Source organism: Mesoplodon bidens (assembly GCF_964165515.1).
Source record: "Mesoplodon bidens genome assembly, chromosome: 15".
NCBI classification, from domain to species: Eukaryota; Metazoa; Chordata; class Mammalia; order Artiodactyla; family Ziphiidae; genus Mesoplodon; species Mesoplodon bidens.
In genome coordinates, this window is record NC_138171.1 from 44340953 (window position 1) to 44360291 (window position 19339).

Consider the following 19339-nt stretch of genomic DNA (forward strand, 5'->3'; position numbering starts at 1 on the left):
AAGTTGTATAAATTTTAAAACATCATTTGGTAGGCTAGTTTCATCTGTAAAATGGGGCAATTAGATGCCAACACTAACTCAAGAGTAAGCAAGAACCAAAGAGACCAAATGTAACAAGAAAGCCTTGAACACATCAGTGATTAATAGTTTTAAAAGCACATTATGTCCTCAATTACTTCCTCTGTGAAAAGTAGGACATGGATTATTCTTCCCATTTTACAGATAAGAGTAAAGGCCCAGGGAAAGGCTTTGTCCAGTGACATTCAAGTATTAGGTCCACAAAACTAGGCTTTGTAATTTACCAAGATAAAGGTGACATTATTTTGTTCCATCCACTCTGTAGCAACACTCCAAAGAAATTCAATTTCCTGTTCCCTCTCCTTTGAGGCAGTAAAACTTACCAGATAGAAAGGGGAACGAGGTGGTGGTGGGGGCTGGCGTCGAGGTCGGGGACCACTGAACGAGGTAGCAGTGGAGGGAGGGCTGGGGGGACCAGAGCGTAATGTCAGTGTCTCAGACTCATCCTTGGAAACAGGCAGCCGGGATACCATGGTGACAGGCAAGGGAGCGGCACCGGTTGCCGAAACCACGAGGGAAGATGCCTGGGAAGCTGGGGCCTGTGTTGAGGCTGGGGCCAGTGCCAGAGTCTGAGCTGCCGCTGGGCCCAAGGTGGGCACCGGCACTGGGGCAGGGCTCAAGGTCAGTGTTTGCACTGAAGCTGGGGCCAGGAGTGAAGCAGATGACGACACCGTAGCCAAAGTCAGTGTGTGAGCTGGGGCTGGGCCCATCGGAGAAACTGGAGCCAGAGGGGGTGCTGGAGCCAAAGACAGCGTCTGAGATGGACACAGTGGTGGTCCCGGTGCCAAAGACAGTGTCTGGGCTGGAGCTGGTACTAGGGATGCTGCTGGAGTCAATGACAATGTCTGAGCTGGAAAAGAACCTTGGGGGTTCCCAGTTCCCAAAGAGAGTGTCTGAGATGGAGACGATCCGCCAAGAGTGGATGCTAAAGCTGGGGGTAAAGCCAGTGTCTGCGTAGAAGCTGGACTCGGGAGAGGTGACGGAACCGGGGCTGGTACCAGAGTTTGAGCTGACGATGGAGCCAACACAGGAGCTGAGGCTGGCACCAGTGAGGAAGCTGAGGCTAAAGGAGTTCCTGGAGTAGATGATGAAGCCAGAAGTGGAACCGAAGTCTGCGATGGAGCCAGGACAGGAGTAGGACCTAGTGATGGAGCCAGGACTGGAAGAGGAGCCAGAGGAGCTGGAGAAGGAGCCAGGATTGCTGTCTGTGGAGCCACCATGGGAGAAAGAGAGGTGGCTAGAGCCTGAGATGCAGTAGGTGCTGGAGCCAAAAGGGAAGCCTGAGCTGGAGCTGGATTTGATGCTGCTGGAAAAGGATTGGCCAGAGCGGAAGCTGGCACCAGGACAGGTGAACATGCTGGAGCCACAGCTGAGTTCAACCCTGGAACATGTGAAGAGGCTGGAGCCAACAACAGAGGGTGACCAGGTGCCTGAGATGGGGACAGGGATGGAGTTGTGGCCAAACCTAGAGTCAAGGCTGACGCTGATGGAGAAGCCCCAACTGGTGCCAAAGAGGGAGGTCCAGGAGCCGCTGAGACAACAGGTGCCAGTGTTGGAGTCACATTAGTCAACAGAGCTGGGCCCGAAGCCGAAACAGGCAAGGGGGCTGAGATGGGGATGGTGAGTGGAGCTGAGGCTGGGGACGGAAGCGTTGTGCAGACAGAGATGGGGAGTGAAGATGATACTGGAACTGGGACTGTAGAAGACACAGGACTAGCAAGGGGAGAGGAGTTGGGAACTGGCATTGGAGAAGAGGCTGGCCCAGGGAGTGAGGATGGCACGGGGAGAGGAGAAGAGATGGTCAAGGGAGCAGCTCCGGGTGCTGAAGCTGTGGAGACAGAGGATAAGTTAGCCCCCAAGTTCTTCTTGCTCCTTCTATTACCCTGTCCCACCTCTTCTCTTACCCCCAAGCTTCACCTGTTTCCCAGAAGACCTTCACTCCCACACCATGAGATCAAAGATTCAAGGAATCTAACAATTTAACATTTCCTTTCCCTCCAAAGTTCCAACTTATGTATCTTGGAATTAGGCAAGGGCTCAGCAGACCATTTTGGGGGCTAATGCAAATCAGTATACTGATAACAAAAGGATCTACTGTGACTTAGAAACCCTCTGGGCCACCCTATCTCCATTCGTGACAAAAAATTTTTGGCCTCAGCCACCTGAACTCACCACTGACTTCAGGCGTAGGACTGTGGACCAGCTTCAGAAGTGGCCTCACCAGAGTGGACGTGGGTATGGGGGCCCGGGCAGTACCCAGAGCAGGTGTGGGTAGCCGGCCAGGGGTTAATGTGGGGCGTGGAGTCAACACAGCTGGAAGCCCAGAGCTTGGAGGCCGGGGTGCTGGGGCCAACGGAGGAACAGGAGTCAGTCCATCCCGAGGGGCCTGTCTCACTACAATCTTCACCACGCCTGTATTATTCACCATGGTTGGTGGCACTGCAAGAGGAAGCTAGATTGAGGGGAAGGTAGAAAAGAAACAAGAGACCCAAAGGATGGAAGAAGTCCAAGGGCAGGAGAGGGTAGCAGACAGATATCAGAGATACTGGCAAAAGAAAACAACACTGAGGTAAGGCTAGACAGACAGTAGCCCAGGGCATGCCTGGAAGGACCAAGGCCAGCAGGGCTAAGTAAGTAGGAAGGCCAGAAGCCTCACCCTGGTTAGCAGCAAGCGGAAGGCTGAGGCCAGTGGGGGCAGGGGTGGTGCTGGGGGTCGAAGAAGGCAGCACAGAGACAGGGGTAGGGCCAGGGGTCGGGGCCACGGCCTGGATGAGGGCCACATGGGCAGGCTGGCTGATGAGGTGGTGCTGCCCCCCTGCTGACACCAGGTGCACCACATTCCCTGGGTTAAGGGAAGAGAGAAAGAAAGAAAGAAGCAGCTATCAGCCGGAGGAGGGCAGAGGCAAGAGAAGAGAGAAAGAACGAAGAGGGAATAACTTCTCCAGAATAAACTCATACCTGTCTTGATCAAAAGACCCCCTCCAACCATTCCCCTTGGCCCCACCCACCAAAAGGCAGGGAAAGAAACATAAAGGCTGACATCTGAAAAGAGCCACAAAAACAAAGGGACAAAGAAGAGGAGGAAAAAGGCAGGACAGGGGGTGGGTTTTACCTACTTTGCAGCGGGCGGGGCTGCCCCACAGCAAGCTGGCGCACCTGCGCACCAGTCAAAGTCAGCTTGTTGCCCTGGATTTGGAAGGTGAGAGGTTTGCTTCCCCCTGTACTAGCCACTGGCCGTTGTGCCAGTGAGGCTAACTGCCCGATGCTGACCACTTCACCTGCTATGAATAAAGAAGAGGCTTAATGCACATGGGGCTCACTCTGTTCATACTCACTTCACAGACCTTCATGAGGCACAAGTCTCCAGTTTCTCCAACCCTCCCCCTCAACTTACCATGTTCCAATAACCTTAGCCTCCACCTACAGCCTTTGAGCTTTTAACATGCTACTCCTTCCAATCCCACCTGTTTGCTTTGCAATCTCCTTTACATCCTCTAACAGCTTTCCACCATACTGAGCTAATCACCACCTGCCTCCTCTACGCTGCCCTTTTACCCCAAATAATTTTCTACTGCTAGGCTTACCACTATTTATTCATCTATGGGTCATCTCCCCCACTAGAGACTGTGAACTACTTGAGGGCTCTTACTTGATTATGAATTACCAATGCCTGGCAAAATACCTAACATATGTTAGCTACCATGACACACTCATGGTCCTGAGCTTTTCTTCTCCAGCTCCATGGCATATAGGCTTTCCTCCCACCTCAAGTCCTTCACCCTCACAGAGCCCTGGGAACTTACAGGGCAGGCGAGCTTGCATATCGGGAGACAGGATGAGGCGCTGTGGAGCAGGAGTAGGAGCTGGCACTGCCGTAGTGGGAGCCGTGGCTGTGGTGGTAGAGGTGGTGGTGACAGCAGCAGAAGGGAAGGTATAGCCTGGTGGCACTGTAAGGGGCTTCAACAGGCTGGAGGAGCCTGGGGGCGGGGCAGGGCTCAGGCGAACAGGAGCAGGTGGGGCCGGCTTCAAGGATAGGGTTGGCGTGGGAGGTCGTGAGGTCCCACTCAAGACCCCCAGAGGGGATGGCATTACTGTAAACACAAAGCAAACACCTGTCAGATATACCTTGACTAAAGCCTCAGCCTGGTCCTAAAAACCTCCATACATAATCCCTTGTAGCCCATCAAACACCACACCCCTGGTCTCCAATCCAGTTCCTCAAACACTAATTTCATTACTTCTTCCCAAATCCGAACAATCTGCCTGAAGTACCCCCCAGCATCCTGGCTCCCTTGGAACTCACCCTGGGGGAGAGGCCCACCGTTTGGCTGCAGTGGGGGCAAAAGAACAGGGCCAGGAGGCCGGGATGCTGGAATGAGTGGGGGCCCAGAAGGCGAGGCCGACACCATCAGTGGTGCTGGCAGCACTGGGGGGGTTGGGCCAGGGGTGGGCTGGGCTGAGAGCTCAGGGCCTGGAGGGGGTCGGACTGGGACAGGGCCCAGGGGAGTCCGTGGACTGTTCACCACCACCACTGTCCGGCCTTCTTGCTTGGGCATTGGCTGCAGCATCCTACGAGGAAAAAACAAGGGGACGGGTAGGGAAGGAGAGAGAGTGAAGAGTAGGAAAAGAAATTAATAAGGAAGATGAGGCAGAAAAACAGAAAGATTATAAAAGCAAAGGAGGGAAAGGTTAAGACCCAATGGAGAAAGAGGGAAAGAAATCCGATAATCAAAAAGCACAAAGAAAAAAAAAAAAAGAAAGAAAAAGCACAAAGCAGAGAGAGGAGGGAAAAAAAAAATCAGTGACAAACACAAGGGCCTCTCCACAAACCATCTTCTGGTTATTCTATCCCCCTATCCCTCCAAGTATTTTTCATCCATCCATATGAACATTCCAGCCTAGCCTCCAACTCTTTCCTTTCCACCCCAAATCCCCCCGGGAATTGGCTGCAGCCACTTTTTTCTAGGAACCCACTTCCTTATTCCTCTGCCCTGGTACCTGTTGACCTTCATCTTGACTGGCTTGGGCCGGGGTGGGGGGTCAGGAGCAGTAGCCACCTCTAGCAGAACCCGGCGGGAAAGGCGGTGCTGGGGTAGAAATGTGTCAGCCTCATATCTAGAGACACGACCCTCCAGGCCAATGAGATCAAATCGACCCATGTCTATCCGCTGACATAAGAAGGAACACAAGAGCATAGTGTCAAAGGAGCCAATTTGGCAATCATTTCTTGGATATCACACCAAAAGCACAGACAATAAAAGAAAAAAACTGATAAATCAGACTGCATCAAAAGACACTATTAATAAACTGAAAAGGCAACCCATAGACTAGGACCAAAATTATTTGCAAATCATGTATCTGGTAAGAGGCTAACATTCAGAACACACAAAGTCCTACAACTCAACAAAAAAAACAAAAAATCCAATTTAAAAACTGGCAGGAATTTCCTGGCAGTCCAGTGGTTAGGACTCTGCACTTTCACTGCTGAGGGACCAGGTTCGAGCCCTGCTCGGGGAACTAAGATCCCACAGGCCCCAAGGCATGGCCAAAAAAATTAAAAATTGGCAAAGGTCTTGAACAGACATTTCTCCAGAGAAAATATACAATAAGCACGTGAAAAGATGTTCAACATCACTAATCATTAGGGAAATCAGAATCACAATGAGATACCACCTCACTTACTGAGACAGCCGTTATCAAAAAAAAAACAGAGAACAGGTGTTGGCAATGATGTAGAGAACTCAGAACCTTTGCAAAATGCTAGTAGGAATGTAAAATAGTGCAGCTGCCATGGAAAACAGTATAGCGGTTCCTCAAAAAATTAAAAATAGAATAATCATATGATGCAGCAATTCCATTTCTGGGTATATATATACCCAGAAGAATTGAAAGCAGGGACTTAAACACATATTTGTACACCTATACTCACAGCAGCATTATTCACAGTAGCCAAAAGGTGGAAGCAACTGCAGTGTCCATTGATGAACAGATAAACAAAATGTGGTATTTGTCTCTATGTATGTAAATGTATACATGTGCATACTCACATACATGTATATACATACACAAAAACATGTACAATAGAATATTACCCAACCCAAGGAAATCCTTACACATGCTTGAAGACATTCTACTAAGTAAATATGCCAGTCACAAAAGGACAAATACTGTATGATCACACATACACAAAGTACCTAGAAGAGTAAGTTTATAGAGACAGAAAGTAGAATGGTTGCTGCCAGGTGCTGGGAATAGAGGGAGAATGGGGAGTTATTATCTAATGGGTATGGAGTTTCAGTTTAGAAAGATGAAAAAATTTCTGAAGATGGATGATAGTGATGGCTGTACAACTATGTGAATGTACTTAGTGCCACTGCACCATATGCTTAGAAATGGTTAAAATATTTAAGCATTATTAATATGCCAGGCAATTCTAAAAATATTAACACAATTCTCACAAACATACTGCAAAATAGGCCTTATAACCCCAGTTTTGAAGGGCAAGCAAATTTAGGGTTAAAGGTTAATAATCAGCTTGCCCAAAGTGACACAGTTAGAAAACGATGAAACTGCCAATAGTGCTGAGGTGACAGGGCAAGTAAGGATGCAAAAGGTCAGACTCCAGCATAAAGAAAAGAGGTGCAGGGTTGAGTAGGGCCAATAACCTTGGAGGCAACTGCTTACCTGGAGAGGGTGGACATCAGTGGCCCTTAGCACCAGAGAGGCGGTGCTGAAACAGATGCCTGGAGTGATGAAGGGGGAGGTAACGGGTCGAGGGTCAAACAGGTTTGGATGATTGCAGACTTTTCGCAGCTGCATCAAAATGTTGATGACGCTCATGAAATGGCCCGTGGCTAGTGTCTCCTTAGTTCTGGGAAAAAGGAGAAATAAATGGGACATCTTGATAGTCACCTCCGCTCCACTGTAGGGTCCCAGGCCCACCCTCAGTCCTCCCTTACGTGGTCTGTGCCATGAAGTCATCATAGAGACAGCGCTGGCGCTTGGAGAGCCGGCAGCGGATAACATGCTCATATTTTTTGGGCATCTGCTTCTCAACATCCACCTTAACTCGGCGCAGCAAAAAAGGCCGCAAAACCTAAAAGCAAATAAGCAGGAGGCTGACAGGAGAACAGCGGGCACTATGCCCCGGCCTAGACCCTCTACCTGGGTCTTGGCCTGATGACCAGCAGAGCGCTGGCTTAGCCCATCAGTCAACACTCATGGAGCCATGCAGCATGCCGGGAACCAATCACACAAAGGTGAATCAGATGCAAGCCCTCCTCTCAAGTAATTTACTATAATGAAAAGAGAGGAACAAAAAGATATTACCACAACACAAGAAGTGATAAAGAAAGCACTGAGGACAGAGCAACTAACTAAGCAGAAGGGATGAGTCAAACTACAGTTCCAAGGAGTAACTGTAAATTTACAACATTGTGAAAGTAAATCCAGCCAAGAAGCTGAGAACAAATCTGTGGCACTGACAGCAGCATAGAAAACCAAAGGCAAATCTGAGATCTCAGGAGATAAAATCTGATATGACACAGTCATCAAGTTGACATGGAAGAAGTGAAAAAAGAGAAAATAAAGGTACAGTTTCACTAAATCTAGTGTGGTAATCATTTCATGATGTATATAAGTCAAATCATTATGTTGTACACCTTAAACTTATACAGTGCTATATGTCAATTATATCTCAATAAAATGGGAACAAATAATATTAAAAATACTTTAAAATTTTAAAAAGGAGGAAGTAGAGTTAAGGAAGACTTCTTGGTTTCTACTGATAGTTTGATTTACCAAAATGATGGTGTGATTGACCAAAATGGAGTAGAAATAATAAGCTATAAGGCTTGATATGTTTGGCTTATAACAGAGTGAGTTCAAGGGAATTTTTTTTTTTTTTTGCGGTTCGCGGGCCTCTCACTGTTGTGGCCTCTCCCATTGCGGAGCACAGGCTCCGGACACACAGGCCCAGCGGCCATGGCTCACGGGCCCAGCCGCTCCGCGGCATATGGGATCTTCCTGGACCGGGGCACGAACCCGTGTCCCCTGCATCGGCAGGTGGACTCTCAACCACTGCGCCACCAGGGAAGCCCTGAGAGGGGAATTTTTTTTGTTTTCTGTATAAAAATGTCCATCAGATGGGGGTCAAAGGGGTTGGGGGCAGATAACAAAAATAAATAAATAAATAAAATTTTTTTAAAAAAGAGGGACTTTCAATTAAAGACATTACCAGAAATTTAAATACAGGTTGAGCGGTCTACAGAGTCAAGGAATTATATAAATCAGTATGCCGATGAGATAAGTAAACTGGGTGACAAAAAAAAAGTAAAGATCAGAATGCTGAGAGATGTTATTTAAAAGCTGGACACTGGACAAAGGAAGAGGAGCCAGTGAAGACCAAAAATAAAAAAATAAATAAAAGAAGAAAAGAAAACGAGAACACAACAAAAATATGTAGTTGTGGAAAGTCAGGTAAAGAGAAACCCAAGCCAGAAACTGATCAGCATTATCATTCTACTCAAAGAATAAAAACGGAAATGCTACCATTAAAGAAAACAAGCAGAATGATGACTAAGATGAGGTCACTCAATCTGGCAATGAGTTAGCTACTGGAACACTGCAGCTTGACAACTGGGTAAATTCAGCCTAGCACTGACTTCCCTCTTCCGAAGGGTTTTCTGGGTATTGCCCTTAGTTCCTTGCCATTCCCAATGCCCTTGACAAACTGGTACAGGCCCTACCTTGTGAAGGCGTTTGACTAGACCTTCATTGTACTCTTGGCTGCCCTCAATCATGCCAGTTAGGGGATTAGAGAACCATTCTTTGAACTCGCGATGAGACTGGAAGACATGGGGCATCAAAAAGTGCATCAAGGACCACAGTTCCATGAGGCTGTTCTGCAAGGGTGTTCCTGTCAGGAGCAGGCGTCTCTGGCTGCAAAGAGACAGGGAATTACAGGGAGGATGGTCAGCAAAGTCCCAACTGTCCAAGCATCCCACCCGCAGGCCAAGTCAACCCTCCCATGAATCTCAGACATCTCCATCTCCACCTGTTGAAGTTGAGCAATGACTGCCAGCGCTGAGACTTGAAGTTCTTGATGTTCTGAGCCTCATCCAGAATGAGATAGCGCCAGTTCTTGCGGCGGAAGGCCTGGTGGTCCTGCAGCACCAGCTTGTAAGATGTGATACACACATGGAAGGCATTGGGCTTGGTCCAGCCCTGCAGTATCAGGAGAAAGTAACAGAAAGTGGGGTGAAAAGAAAGAGCAAAAAGAAGACATCCTAAGATCTTCAAGGGACAGAAATCATGTTGGGAGAAAGGAGAAAAGTCCCAGGAGCATAATGGGGTAACAGAAAGGGAAGGGAAAGGAACTCATTTGAGGAAAGGGCCTAAAAGTATAGGGAACAATAGGGGAAGGGAGCAATCACATGGGGAAGCAAACCTGCCGCTTGAGCTTCCTCTCTTTCTGGGCTCCATAGTAAGTAAGGATTTTAAAGCTGGGGCACCAACGTTTCAGCTCCATCTCCCAGTTCAACATCACGCTGGTGGGGACAATGATCAAATGGGGACCCCAGTTACCTGTTTAGCAAAAGAATGAGAGATGTACAACACGGTGACTGCAGTTAATAATACTGTATTGCACATGTGAAATTGCTAAGAGTAAATCTTAAAAGTTCTCACCACAGGAAAAAACAAAACGTTTTGTAACTATGTATGATGATGGACCTTAACTAGTCTTACTATGATGATCATTCTGCAGTGTATACACATACCAAATCATTATATTGTACATCTGAAATATAGTGTTAAATGTTAATTATACCTCAGTTTTAAAAAATAAAGTAAGATTCGTAGAGATCTGGGGCAGAGGAATTTTAAAAAAGATGAGAGATGGCAAGGAAATACAAACTTTGGGGTTCTGGCACTCAGGTATAAAACCCTGACGATTCTGTCCTAATGGCCCTTCCTAAGAATCCTAGCACCATAATACAAATGAACTTATTTACAAAACAGAAACAGACCTACAGACACAGAAAACAAAATTATGGTTACCCAAAGGGAAAGGGGAGAAGGGATAAATTAGGAGTATGGGATTGACAGATACACACTACTACATGTAAAATAGATTAAAAAAATTTACTACATAGCACAGGGAATTACATTCAATATCTTACAATAACCTAAAAGGAAAAGAATCTGAAAAAGAACATATACATACATACGTATAACCAAATCACTTTGCTGTACCCCCTGAAACTAACCAAAAATTGTAAATCAACTAAGTCAAAATTTGGGGGTGGGGGGGTTGGGGAATCCTAGTGCCTACAATGACCTCTCTATACAGTTATTGACCAGAGTCAATGAAGCTACTTAGCAGCAAGAGACTGTTTCACCGTGCTACAGCTGAAGTCATTAAATAAGCTTCCCAGGATATTGGCCAAAGGAGACCCAAGAAGAAGGGCCCGGCCTAGTTACCTTTCTCACAGGCCAAGTGCGCAAGCAGGGAAATGGTCTGGATCGTCTTGCCTAGCCCCATCTCATCAGCAAGAATGCCATTAAGCTTCTTCTCATACATAGTAACCAGCCAGTCCAGCCCAATGTGTTGGTACTCCCGGAGCTGGCCCCGTAGGAGCAGGGGGATGGGTGTCTTCACCTAGTAGGTAGGAGGAGAGGTAACACAATGGAATTGAGGAATCTGTCACTGAGAAACAGGAGAGTCAAGATATGAGAAAGCAGGGGCTTCCCTGGTGGCGCAGTGGTTAAGAATCCACCTGCCAATGCAGGGGACATGGGTTCGAGCCCTGGTCCGGGAAGATCCCACATGCCATGGAGCAACAAAGCCCGTGTGCCACAACTACTGAGCCTGCACTCTAGAGCCCACCAGCCACAACTACTGAGCCCGAGTGCCACAACCACTGAAGCCCGCATGCCTAGAGCCCATCCTCCACAACGAGAGAAGCCACCGCAATGAGAAGCACGCACGCAGCAACGAAGACCCTAGGCAGCCAAAAATAAATAAATAAGTTTATTTTTAAAAAAAGAAAAAAGATATGAAAAAGCAGAAGCTCGGGCCTGGAAATACCTGGGTAGTGGCCAAGGTGTAACCCTTGGGCTGGAGACTTTCAGCTGCTGCAGCGATGTCAGTAATTTCTTTCTTAGGGCCTAGAGTGGTGGTGGGCCCTGGGGTGGGAGGTCCACTGCCCCCATCTGCCTCACTCTGCTCTTCGTCCCTGGCAAGCAAGTACTCCACCCCAAAGTCATCATCTTCCTCCTCTTCCTCATCTGCTTGGCTCTGTGACTGGGACTCCTCAGATTCCTCAGACTCAGATTCCTCTGATTCCGAACTCCCACTTGTTTCTTCCTCTTCTGAATGCTCATCTTCCTCATCCTCACTCTGTTCCTCAGCAGAGTCTAAAGCACAAGATCAAGACTTAGTGTTCAGCATACCTACTCCTCCAGTCTTGCCCTCCCCAGCTCTTGCCTCATGACCACACATTCACCTGACTGACTGCTACTATCCTCTTGAGTAGCCTCTTCAGCTTCTGTGGCCCCCTCTGGTTCACAGTCAGAGCTGTTAGCCTCAACTTCATCTTCATCTTCTTCTTCACTACTCCCAGAACCTGGGGCAGAGGCATCAGAGGCATAGGCTCCTGCATACTGCTGCAGTAGCTCCTCCACAGACAGCTCACCTGGAAGAGAAGTGAAGGATAAGCCTTTACATGCTTCATGGGGAAGAAGGGGAGGTCTGAGTGGTGCCAGTTCATTTTACCTCAGCTTCTACAGACACTGCTAGGCCCAGGTCTGAGGGGAGGCAAAAGAGTTTACTTTCAGCAGCAGCTATTTTCAGCCAAGCCCTATAACATGGGCCAGAACTGTGGATGGCCCTGCCTTCCACTGGGAAGGACGGTTATCAATCTGAGGAACCTCCCCTTTAAGGTTCAGATCAAACATGGCCACTATCCTCTTCCAATAGTTCTTCCCTCTACTCAGCTCTCACATCACTTTGTTCAAACTTCCATCATAACCAATCATAATTTTCTACTTATAACCATCTATAAATCTGTATCTTATTCATTTCTTTATCTCTGGCATTCTACACAGAGACACCAAGTGGGTACTCAGTAAAATGTCTGGTGTCACCTTCTCGAGCCAACTCGCTCAGCTCCATGGCATGATCCACCTCCCCTTCCAACTGCTCCTCAGCTGCTATGGTATCCTCTTCATCCTCCGCTAGGAAAGAGAATGAACCAAGATCAACGGGGACAGAGGCTCAGAACACAGTCCAAGTGGAAGAGGTGAGAAAGTCTGAAATATTAGGTCCAGACAATTCAAGGGGTAAGAGGCAACAGGACTGAGAACAGGCCTGACCTTCATCTTCATTGGCAGCAAACTCTTCATCATCCTCATCTGGATGCCAAGGCTGTTTGTTGCGCTGTGTGACAGAGGAGGCTGGGGGCTTTACCTGTTTGGCAGAGGATGAAAAAGGAGAAGGCCTATGGTTAGAGCAGCAAGAGAAAGACACAACGTTGAATAAGATGTCACAGAATAGTCTCTCTGTCCCACTGAGTGACAGTTGCCACTGACACAGTCCCAGGGCAAGGATACAATCAAGGGTTTTCAATTTCAGTACCAGCTACCAAATCCTGGCCCCACTGCCCGGGGGAGGACCTGTGAAAGTGCTAGAAGAGAAACACAGGCCCCCAACACCAACTCCATGCACTCGGACACATGGGAAAACAGAAAGCTTAGGTCCAGAAGAGACTTCAAGGTTACCATCTCAGCTCCGAACCTACAAACCAGCAAGTGAGTATTAGGGCCATTTCACAGAAGCGAAAAGGACCAAAGTAACTTTTTTTTCAAGCTCACACAGCACTTCTAAGAGTATAGTACACTCTTCCACGCATCAGAAATCTGCCCATCTCAGACTGTAACTTGCCCCAAACCCAGGTTCTTTCCTATTCATTCTCAAATGAGAGCCCAACTGCTCAGACCAGGGAGGACTCCTAAAAACCACAACCAACCTTATAGACTGGAAGAACTCAGTCCTTAAGGCTCTCCCTCTGCTCCCACTCTGAACCCACCTTCTATCCCCTTCTGCCCATACCTTCAACACCTGAGAGGACTCTTCTTCACCACCTTCTTCAGGCCCATCTCGGGTGTCACTATCATGAGATGAGGGGGTTCTTGAGGGGCTGGAAGGCCCTCCTAGCAGCTGAGGGGGGAGGGAACGGAGCAGCTCTTCCAGTGGCAGTTCTCCCTCACGTCGCAGTAGCTCAATCTCACGCCTCTGGGTCTCTGCATCATTGCCTTCCTGTTGTTCTTCAACCTCAATCGTCTCCTCATCATCCTCTTCCTCCTCCTCTTGGGGTTGGAAGTCCCCATCTATAGCAGGAGAACAAGGTCACAAAGTCCACGGGGCCCTGCAAGCCACAGGGTGGGTTTTCAGCTCTGGAAAGGGTACATGAGGAAGAGTAACAGAGCTAAAGAGGACACACACCTTCATCATCCATCCGGGAAACTGGGGGTGGAGGACTAGAGGCAGCTGAGGAAGAGCCAAGGCAAGGGGAAGAACCAGCTTTGCTGGAGGTTAGTGGCTGGTTGAGGCTCTGAGACAGAAGGTCTGAGTACTTTTCAGTTTGCCCCACGATGAAATCCAGGTGCAGGTCCAGGGCTTTTTTCCGCTTTTCCTCAAGCCGGGACTGTTGTTTGAATTGCACCACCTGACACAAGCATGAAATGGAGGGATCACCAAGATAATCTTTTACTCATGTATTCTTACTCAACATTTAGGGAAGCCTCCTCTATGCTAGGCCCTGGGCTGGCTTTTCACGAGGGAAGAGCTAAATGACCTTAAGGGTGCTTCTGAGGAAAGCAGAAACGAAGTACAGGATAGAGAAGAGCCAGCTTAGTCTCAGGCAGTGGAGAAAGACTTACAAATGTATCTGGAGCTGAATCTTAAAGATTAAATAGGTATTCCCTAAGTGAAGATGAGGAAAAAGGCATCCCCTGCAGCAGAAAAAGCATGTGTAAATGGCCACGGACATACAAAAGAATGTTTGAAGTGGAAAGAAGAAAAGGAACTGGCAGAATACAAGAATGAAAATATAGGGCTTCCCTGGTGGCGCAGTGGTTGAGAGTCCGCCTGCCGATGCAGGGGACACGGGTTCGTGCCCCGGTCCGGGAAGATCCCACATGCCACGGAGCGGCTGGGCCTGTGAGCCATGGCCACTGAGCCTGCGCGTCCGGAGCCTGTGCTCCGCAACAGGAGAGGCCACAACAGTGAGAGGCCCGCGTACCGCCAAAAAAAAAAAGAATGAAAATATAGACAGAAACCAGGTAATACTTAAGAAACAATTACAGGGACTTCCCTGTTGGTTCAGTGGTAAAGAATCCCCCTTACAATGCAGGGGACATGGGTTTGATCCCTGGTCGGGGAACTAAGATCCCACATGCCGTGGTTCAACTAAGTCCGCGCACCAGGACTACTGAGTTCGCATGCCTCAATGAGAGAGCCCACGTGCTGCTGCAAACTACAGAGCCCGTGTGCCCTGGAGCCCAGGCGCCACAACGAGAGAGAGAAAACCCACACGTCACAACTAGAGAGAAGCCCACACGCCGCAACTAGAGAGAAGCCTATGCACCACAAAGAAGACCCTGACACAACCCAAAAAGATAAAAGAAAATAAACTAATATTTTAAAAAAAGAAACAATTACAACTTAATATATGAGAACAATTCAGTTAATGAGAACTTTGATGGTATTTAAGCAGGTAAATGGCACACACATGAAAAAGTATGCTGAATGGGCTGCAAAGGACAGATGGCCAAGGGGAGTCAAGAAGTCCTATTAGCAATCCCCAAATGCAGGGCCCATATTTTTCCACTGTACTTCTCTCTTCCTCGTAGAACTCAATGCTTGAAAGATCCAGCACACAAAAGAAATGTCATCAGAGTTGCATGAAATAATTATCCACTCTCTCTCGAGAACTTTTGATCATTCCTGCTACCACGCTACCCACCAGTCAACCCCAAGGCATTTCCCTTTCCCAACCTCTGCTGCCTACCTTCTCCACATTGCTCCAAAACTGCCTAACATCCTTGGCCATGGTGGAGGCGATTCGGCGCAGCTTGGCCTGCTCCTCCCTCCGGGCCCGTTCCTCTTTCTGCCGCTGCTCCTCGTGGTGCCGGATTACCATTCGCACCACCTGTGGGAATGAGGTGAAAACACTCCAAGGCCGACCCTTGGCCCATCCCCAAGTCAAGGGTAAAGAGAAAAGTCAAAGCCAAGAAACCTGGGAAGTCAGAGCTTGCCTCTCGAAACTGGAAGCATTTACAGGCACTGTATACCATTATGTTTGGTTCCCTTCCAACCAACCCACCCATCACGAAAAGGCAAACCTGAAAACAAAATGGAAGGTGGTAGGTCCAGTTGAGGACATACCTTACGGGCCACACCCCGTTTCCAACGGCGCTCCTGAGCAAAGTCGGCAGAGAGCCACTGCATCTCCTCACACAGATAGTCCCAGTGGCCCTTGGGGCGGGGAGGCTCGGGCACTTTAGCCAGTCTCTTCAGTGACCAGAAACCCTCCTTCCGCAGCTCAGCAATCCGAGTCTCAATCTCAGCCTCCTAATGAGGAAGAGCTAGGTCAATCAAGTTACTTAACATATACTTCACCTCATGACCACGGCTGAATCCCTGAGCTCTGACTACGTACAGGCACTGACTGGACTGAGTGTTATATGCTTGTCTTGAGTCCACATACCAATCCTACGAGTTGATATTATACGCTCTTCAGATGAGCAAAAAAAAGATCAGGGAGATTGAGTGATTTACTTGAGATTACACAGATAGGAGGTGATAAGTACTGGGAATTAAAAATAGGTCTGACTCCACACACCAGATTTCATGCTTTTTCCACTTTTTCACACTCCATACCTTATGAATATAGGCAAAACTTAGGAAAACATATCCAAGGGAAGCTTCCCAGAGAAGAAGGAAAGCATGCTTCCTCACTGACTCTAGATACATTGAAGGGACCTTCACTGCCGCAGAATTCTACTTACACAAGAGTATATGTTCGTACTTAGAAATATGCTATAAAATCCAATTTACATAATCCTGTTTGTTTTTTAAAAATATTATTTTTATAAAAATGTACTTTTTTGTGGAAAATACTGAACAGTTATACACAAAAAGATTAACAGTGATTAGTATTACAAAAAGGTAACACTGTTTCTACATTGATTATATCTCATAAAAAGAAAAATGAGGGCTTCCCTGGTGGCGCAGTGGTTGAGAGTCCGCCTGCTGATGCAGGGGACATGGGTTCGTGCCCCGGTCTGGGAGGATCCCACATGCCACGGAGCGGCTGGGCCCGTGCGCGTCCAGAGCCTGTGCTCCGCAACTGGAGAGGCCACAACAGTGAGAGGCCCGCGTACCGCAAAAAATATAAATAAAAAAAAAAAAAGAAAAAGAAAAATGAAAGCACTTGAAATTTTTATTTAACAGAGGTGACTTATAAACTCAGGACAACTGCCCTCATTATTTTTGTCCTCTCCTGACAAAAACTAAATCAAAGGAACTAACAGCCACAGATGAGACAAGGAACTAAATGGCCTGATGGTCACCAAGGAAACACCAAGAAAGACATGGATATTAAACCAATGGCTCTCAAGTTCGAGCATGCATCAGAGTCATCTGTAGTGCTTTTTAAGACAGTGCTGGACCCCATGACTAGAGTTTTAAATGGGTAGGTAGAAGAAGGGTATGAAAAATTTGCATTTCTAATAAGTTCCAGGTAATGCTGATGTTGCTGGCCCAGAGACGACGTTTATCTCTGGTAAGTTTAACAGAGACTACAGGAGAAAAATGTGAAGTAGAAACCAGTAAATCTTAGGAGGCTCATAGCTTACAAAGCACTTTTGTGTCTATTTTCTCCTTTAATTTAAACCTTTTAATAGCCTATTCACTACTACACCATCCTTATTTAAAAAAAAGAAAATGAGGCTCAGAGTTCAAGCAACTTGCTCAAGATCAAAGCAGAGCCTGTACTGTAAATCAAAGATAAGGAAAGAAATGTAAAATACCCACGGGACATAGGAGTTCAGGGAGGAAGACTCCCAAGAAGCCTCATGGGCCTTCCCAATACATACATGCTTGGCCTGCTCTGCAATCTCAGCATGGCTCTTCTCCCACTTTGGGCCCTTGTTAGCCAGGTCAGCAGCCTGGGGTAAGCTGAGCCCCTCCAGGGGCACTGTGGCACCATCTGGAGGCCCTGGAGGTCCATCCAAAGAGGAATCTTGAGCTATATGCTGGGGGGAGATGCCACCTGCCCCACTAGAGGCTGGGGAACTGGATGAGGCAGGGGACACAGGATTGCTGCCTGTCATGCCGTCCGACACCATCTAGAAAAGGGAGAAATGATAGATGAATGCTTAGTCGCACTCTACCATGGGTTTTAAGTACATTACTTCATTCTATCTCCACAAGAAAAAGCTCTGGAGTAAGGTATCAACCTCATTTTTATAAACACAACATTTGGGATAAAGTTTTAATAAGGTACTCAAGACGGCAAAGCCAAGTTTCCAGTCAACACTTGGCATGCAAGAGGAATTAGAGCCTGACATTTACACAATTCCCGAATTCAAGACTACTACTATAGCACATGACCTCAAATTTTAATGATCTTTTCAGAACCTCAATGATTTCACTCACATAAACAACTCCCTATTTTCCCCTCCTTTTCACAGCAAGTATGGCAGATTCACCCATGCAAATAAATCTGAGCTACCACCAAATTCAAAAAGCATCAAAAGGGCTTCCCTGGTGGCGCAGTGGTTGAGAGTCCGCCTGCCGATGCAGGGGACACAGGTTCGTGCCCCGGTCCGGGAAGATCCCACATGCCACGGAGGGGCTGGGCCCGTGAGCTATGCACTGAGCCTGCACGTCCGGAGCCTGTGCTCCACAATGGGAGAGGCCACAACAGTGAGAGGCCCGCGTACCGCAAAAAAAAAAAAAAAAAGCATCGAAAAGTCCCAGATTACCTAAACCTCTTTATGTTCATCACCAGTCTTGGTAGTTTCCTTTACTGGAGAGGCAGGAGGGGAAAGGGAGGATTAGTCACTGTTCTCAAATACCACCTATTACAAGGTACCGCATAAGCAATAATAAGTAGAGAACAAAGTCCTACTTAAATGTGGATAGTGAGGGAACTCATGAAATTCACTCTGGCACACAAGCCTCACAATGTGCCACTCAAATTCCTACCTCAACTAAAGGAAGAAAGACATTATGTCGCATAATTTCCCAGCTGCTCAGGAAAATAGTATCAAACCCATAACCATCAAAAGCCTACTGTACGGGAAACCTAGGTCTGTCCAGTTTTTTAAAAGTCATGATTTTCTTCTCCTACCTCCAGCACTCCCTCAGTACGAGAAAAGAATGAATACTACACACCATCCATAAGGCTTACCTCATTCCAGTTCCAAAAGAAACCAAGCTATTCTCAAAGTACGCAGTCTTAAAAGCATTTTGTCACAAACCCCATTTCCAACCTGACTTAATTCAATTGTTTTCAGGTAACAAGGAATTTCCATGCTCTTAGAGATCAACATTACACTAATGTCAAGTAGAATATGAGTATCCAACAGGCTTGACAGCCCACCTGAGCATCAAAGATTCTCCAAACTCAGCTACCCAGGTAGCTAGGATCATGGAAACACGGCTAAGACCTGCCACATTTCTTCTGCCTCAAAGCCAGCAGCCCACAAAGCAGAAGCAGAGAAGGAACCCTCCCCACTTTCAAACCTGTGTTTGCAAGATTGGGAGCTGAGGGTGAGCAGGGGAGGGGCTGCTCTGCATGGTCCCACTCCCAGGCTCCTCTTTGGATGCCTGAAGAACGACTGGGTCGTTGTCACCACTGCTGCTGGCCGAGGGGCTGGCGTCCGGCTGCAGGGCATGCTGGGAGCTGGCCTCATTCTGGGCCACCGGCCACCGGGACCCGCCTTCCAGGGCCCGGGGCCCACTAGGGCGTCCCAGCCTCCACTCAGGTTCACCGGCCTCTGGAGCACCTAAAATAGGTAGAAAAGAGTGGAAATGGGATTTATAAAGATTAAAGAATCTTCTTAAAAAACAGGGATAACACTAACAAAGATAACTGAACACAGTGATTATAGCTTACATTTCTTGAGCATCTACTATGTGTCAAATACTTTACTGAGTACTTACTTGATGTGTTCTATAATCCCCACCATC

At 47.5% G+C, this 19339-nt stretch overlaps 1 protein-coding gene across 3 annotated transcripts in view; it reads right to left on the bottom strand.

Annotated features, from left to right (window-relative positions):
* The window catches only part of SRCAP (Snf2 related CREBBP activator protein), a 34119-nt gene that overhangs the window by 12582 nt on the left and 2198 nt on the right, over nt 1–19339 (bottom strand). For 2 of the 3 annotated variants that reach the window (XM_081257233.1, XM_081257232.1), the window contains exons 3-24: nt 18893–19155; nt 17239–17490; nt 15527–15712; nt 15150–15290; nt 13583–13805; nt 13190–13467; nt 12454–12547; nt 12226–12315; nt 11586–11774; nt 11168–11496; nt 10561–10738; nt 9527–9663; nt 9134–9303; nt 8826–9018; nt 7038–7174; nt 6763–6949; nt 5077–5246; nt 4382–4647; nt 3882–4169; nt 3195–3359; nt 2251–2517; nt 402–1906 (exon numbers count right to left, since the gene is read on the bottom strand). In XM_081257233.1, coding sequence (XP_081113359.1) covers nt 402–1906; nt 2251–2517; nt 3195–3359; nt 3882–4169; nt 4382–4647; nt 5077–5246; nt 6763–6949; nt 7038–7174; nt 8826–9018; nt 9134–9303; nt 9527–9663; nt 10561–10738; nt 11168–11496; nt 11586–11774; nt 12226–12315; nt 12454–12547; nt 13190–13467; nt 13583–13805; nt 15150–15290; nt 15527–15712; nt 17239–17490; nt 18893–18946 — 5499 coding nt within the window. In that variant the 5' untranslated portion in view covers nt 18947–19155. Of the gene's footprint in view, nt 1–401; nt 1907–2250; nt 2518–2734; nt 2921–3194; nt 3360–3881; nt 4170–4381; nt 4648–5076; nt 5247–6762; nt 6950–7037; nt 7175–8825; nt 9019–9133; nt 9304–9526; nt 9664–10560; nt 10739–11167; nt 11497–11585; nt 11775–12225; nt 12316–12453; nt 12548–13189; nt 13468–13582; nt 13806–15149; nt 15291–15526; nt 15713–17238; nt 17491–18892; nt 19156–19339 lie in introns of those variants that run through there. The other variant, XM_081257234.1, reaches the window with a different exon arrangement.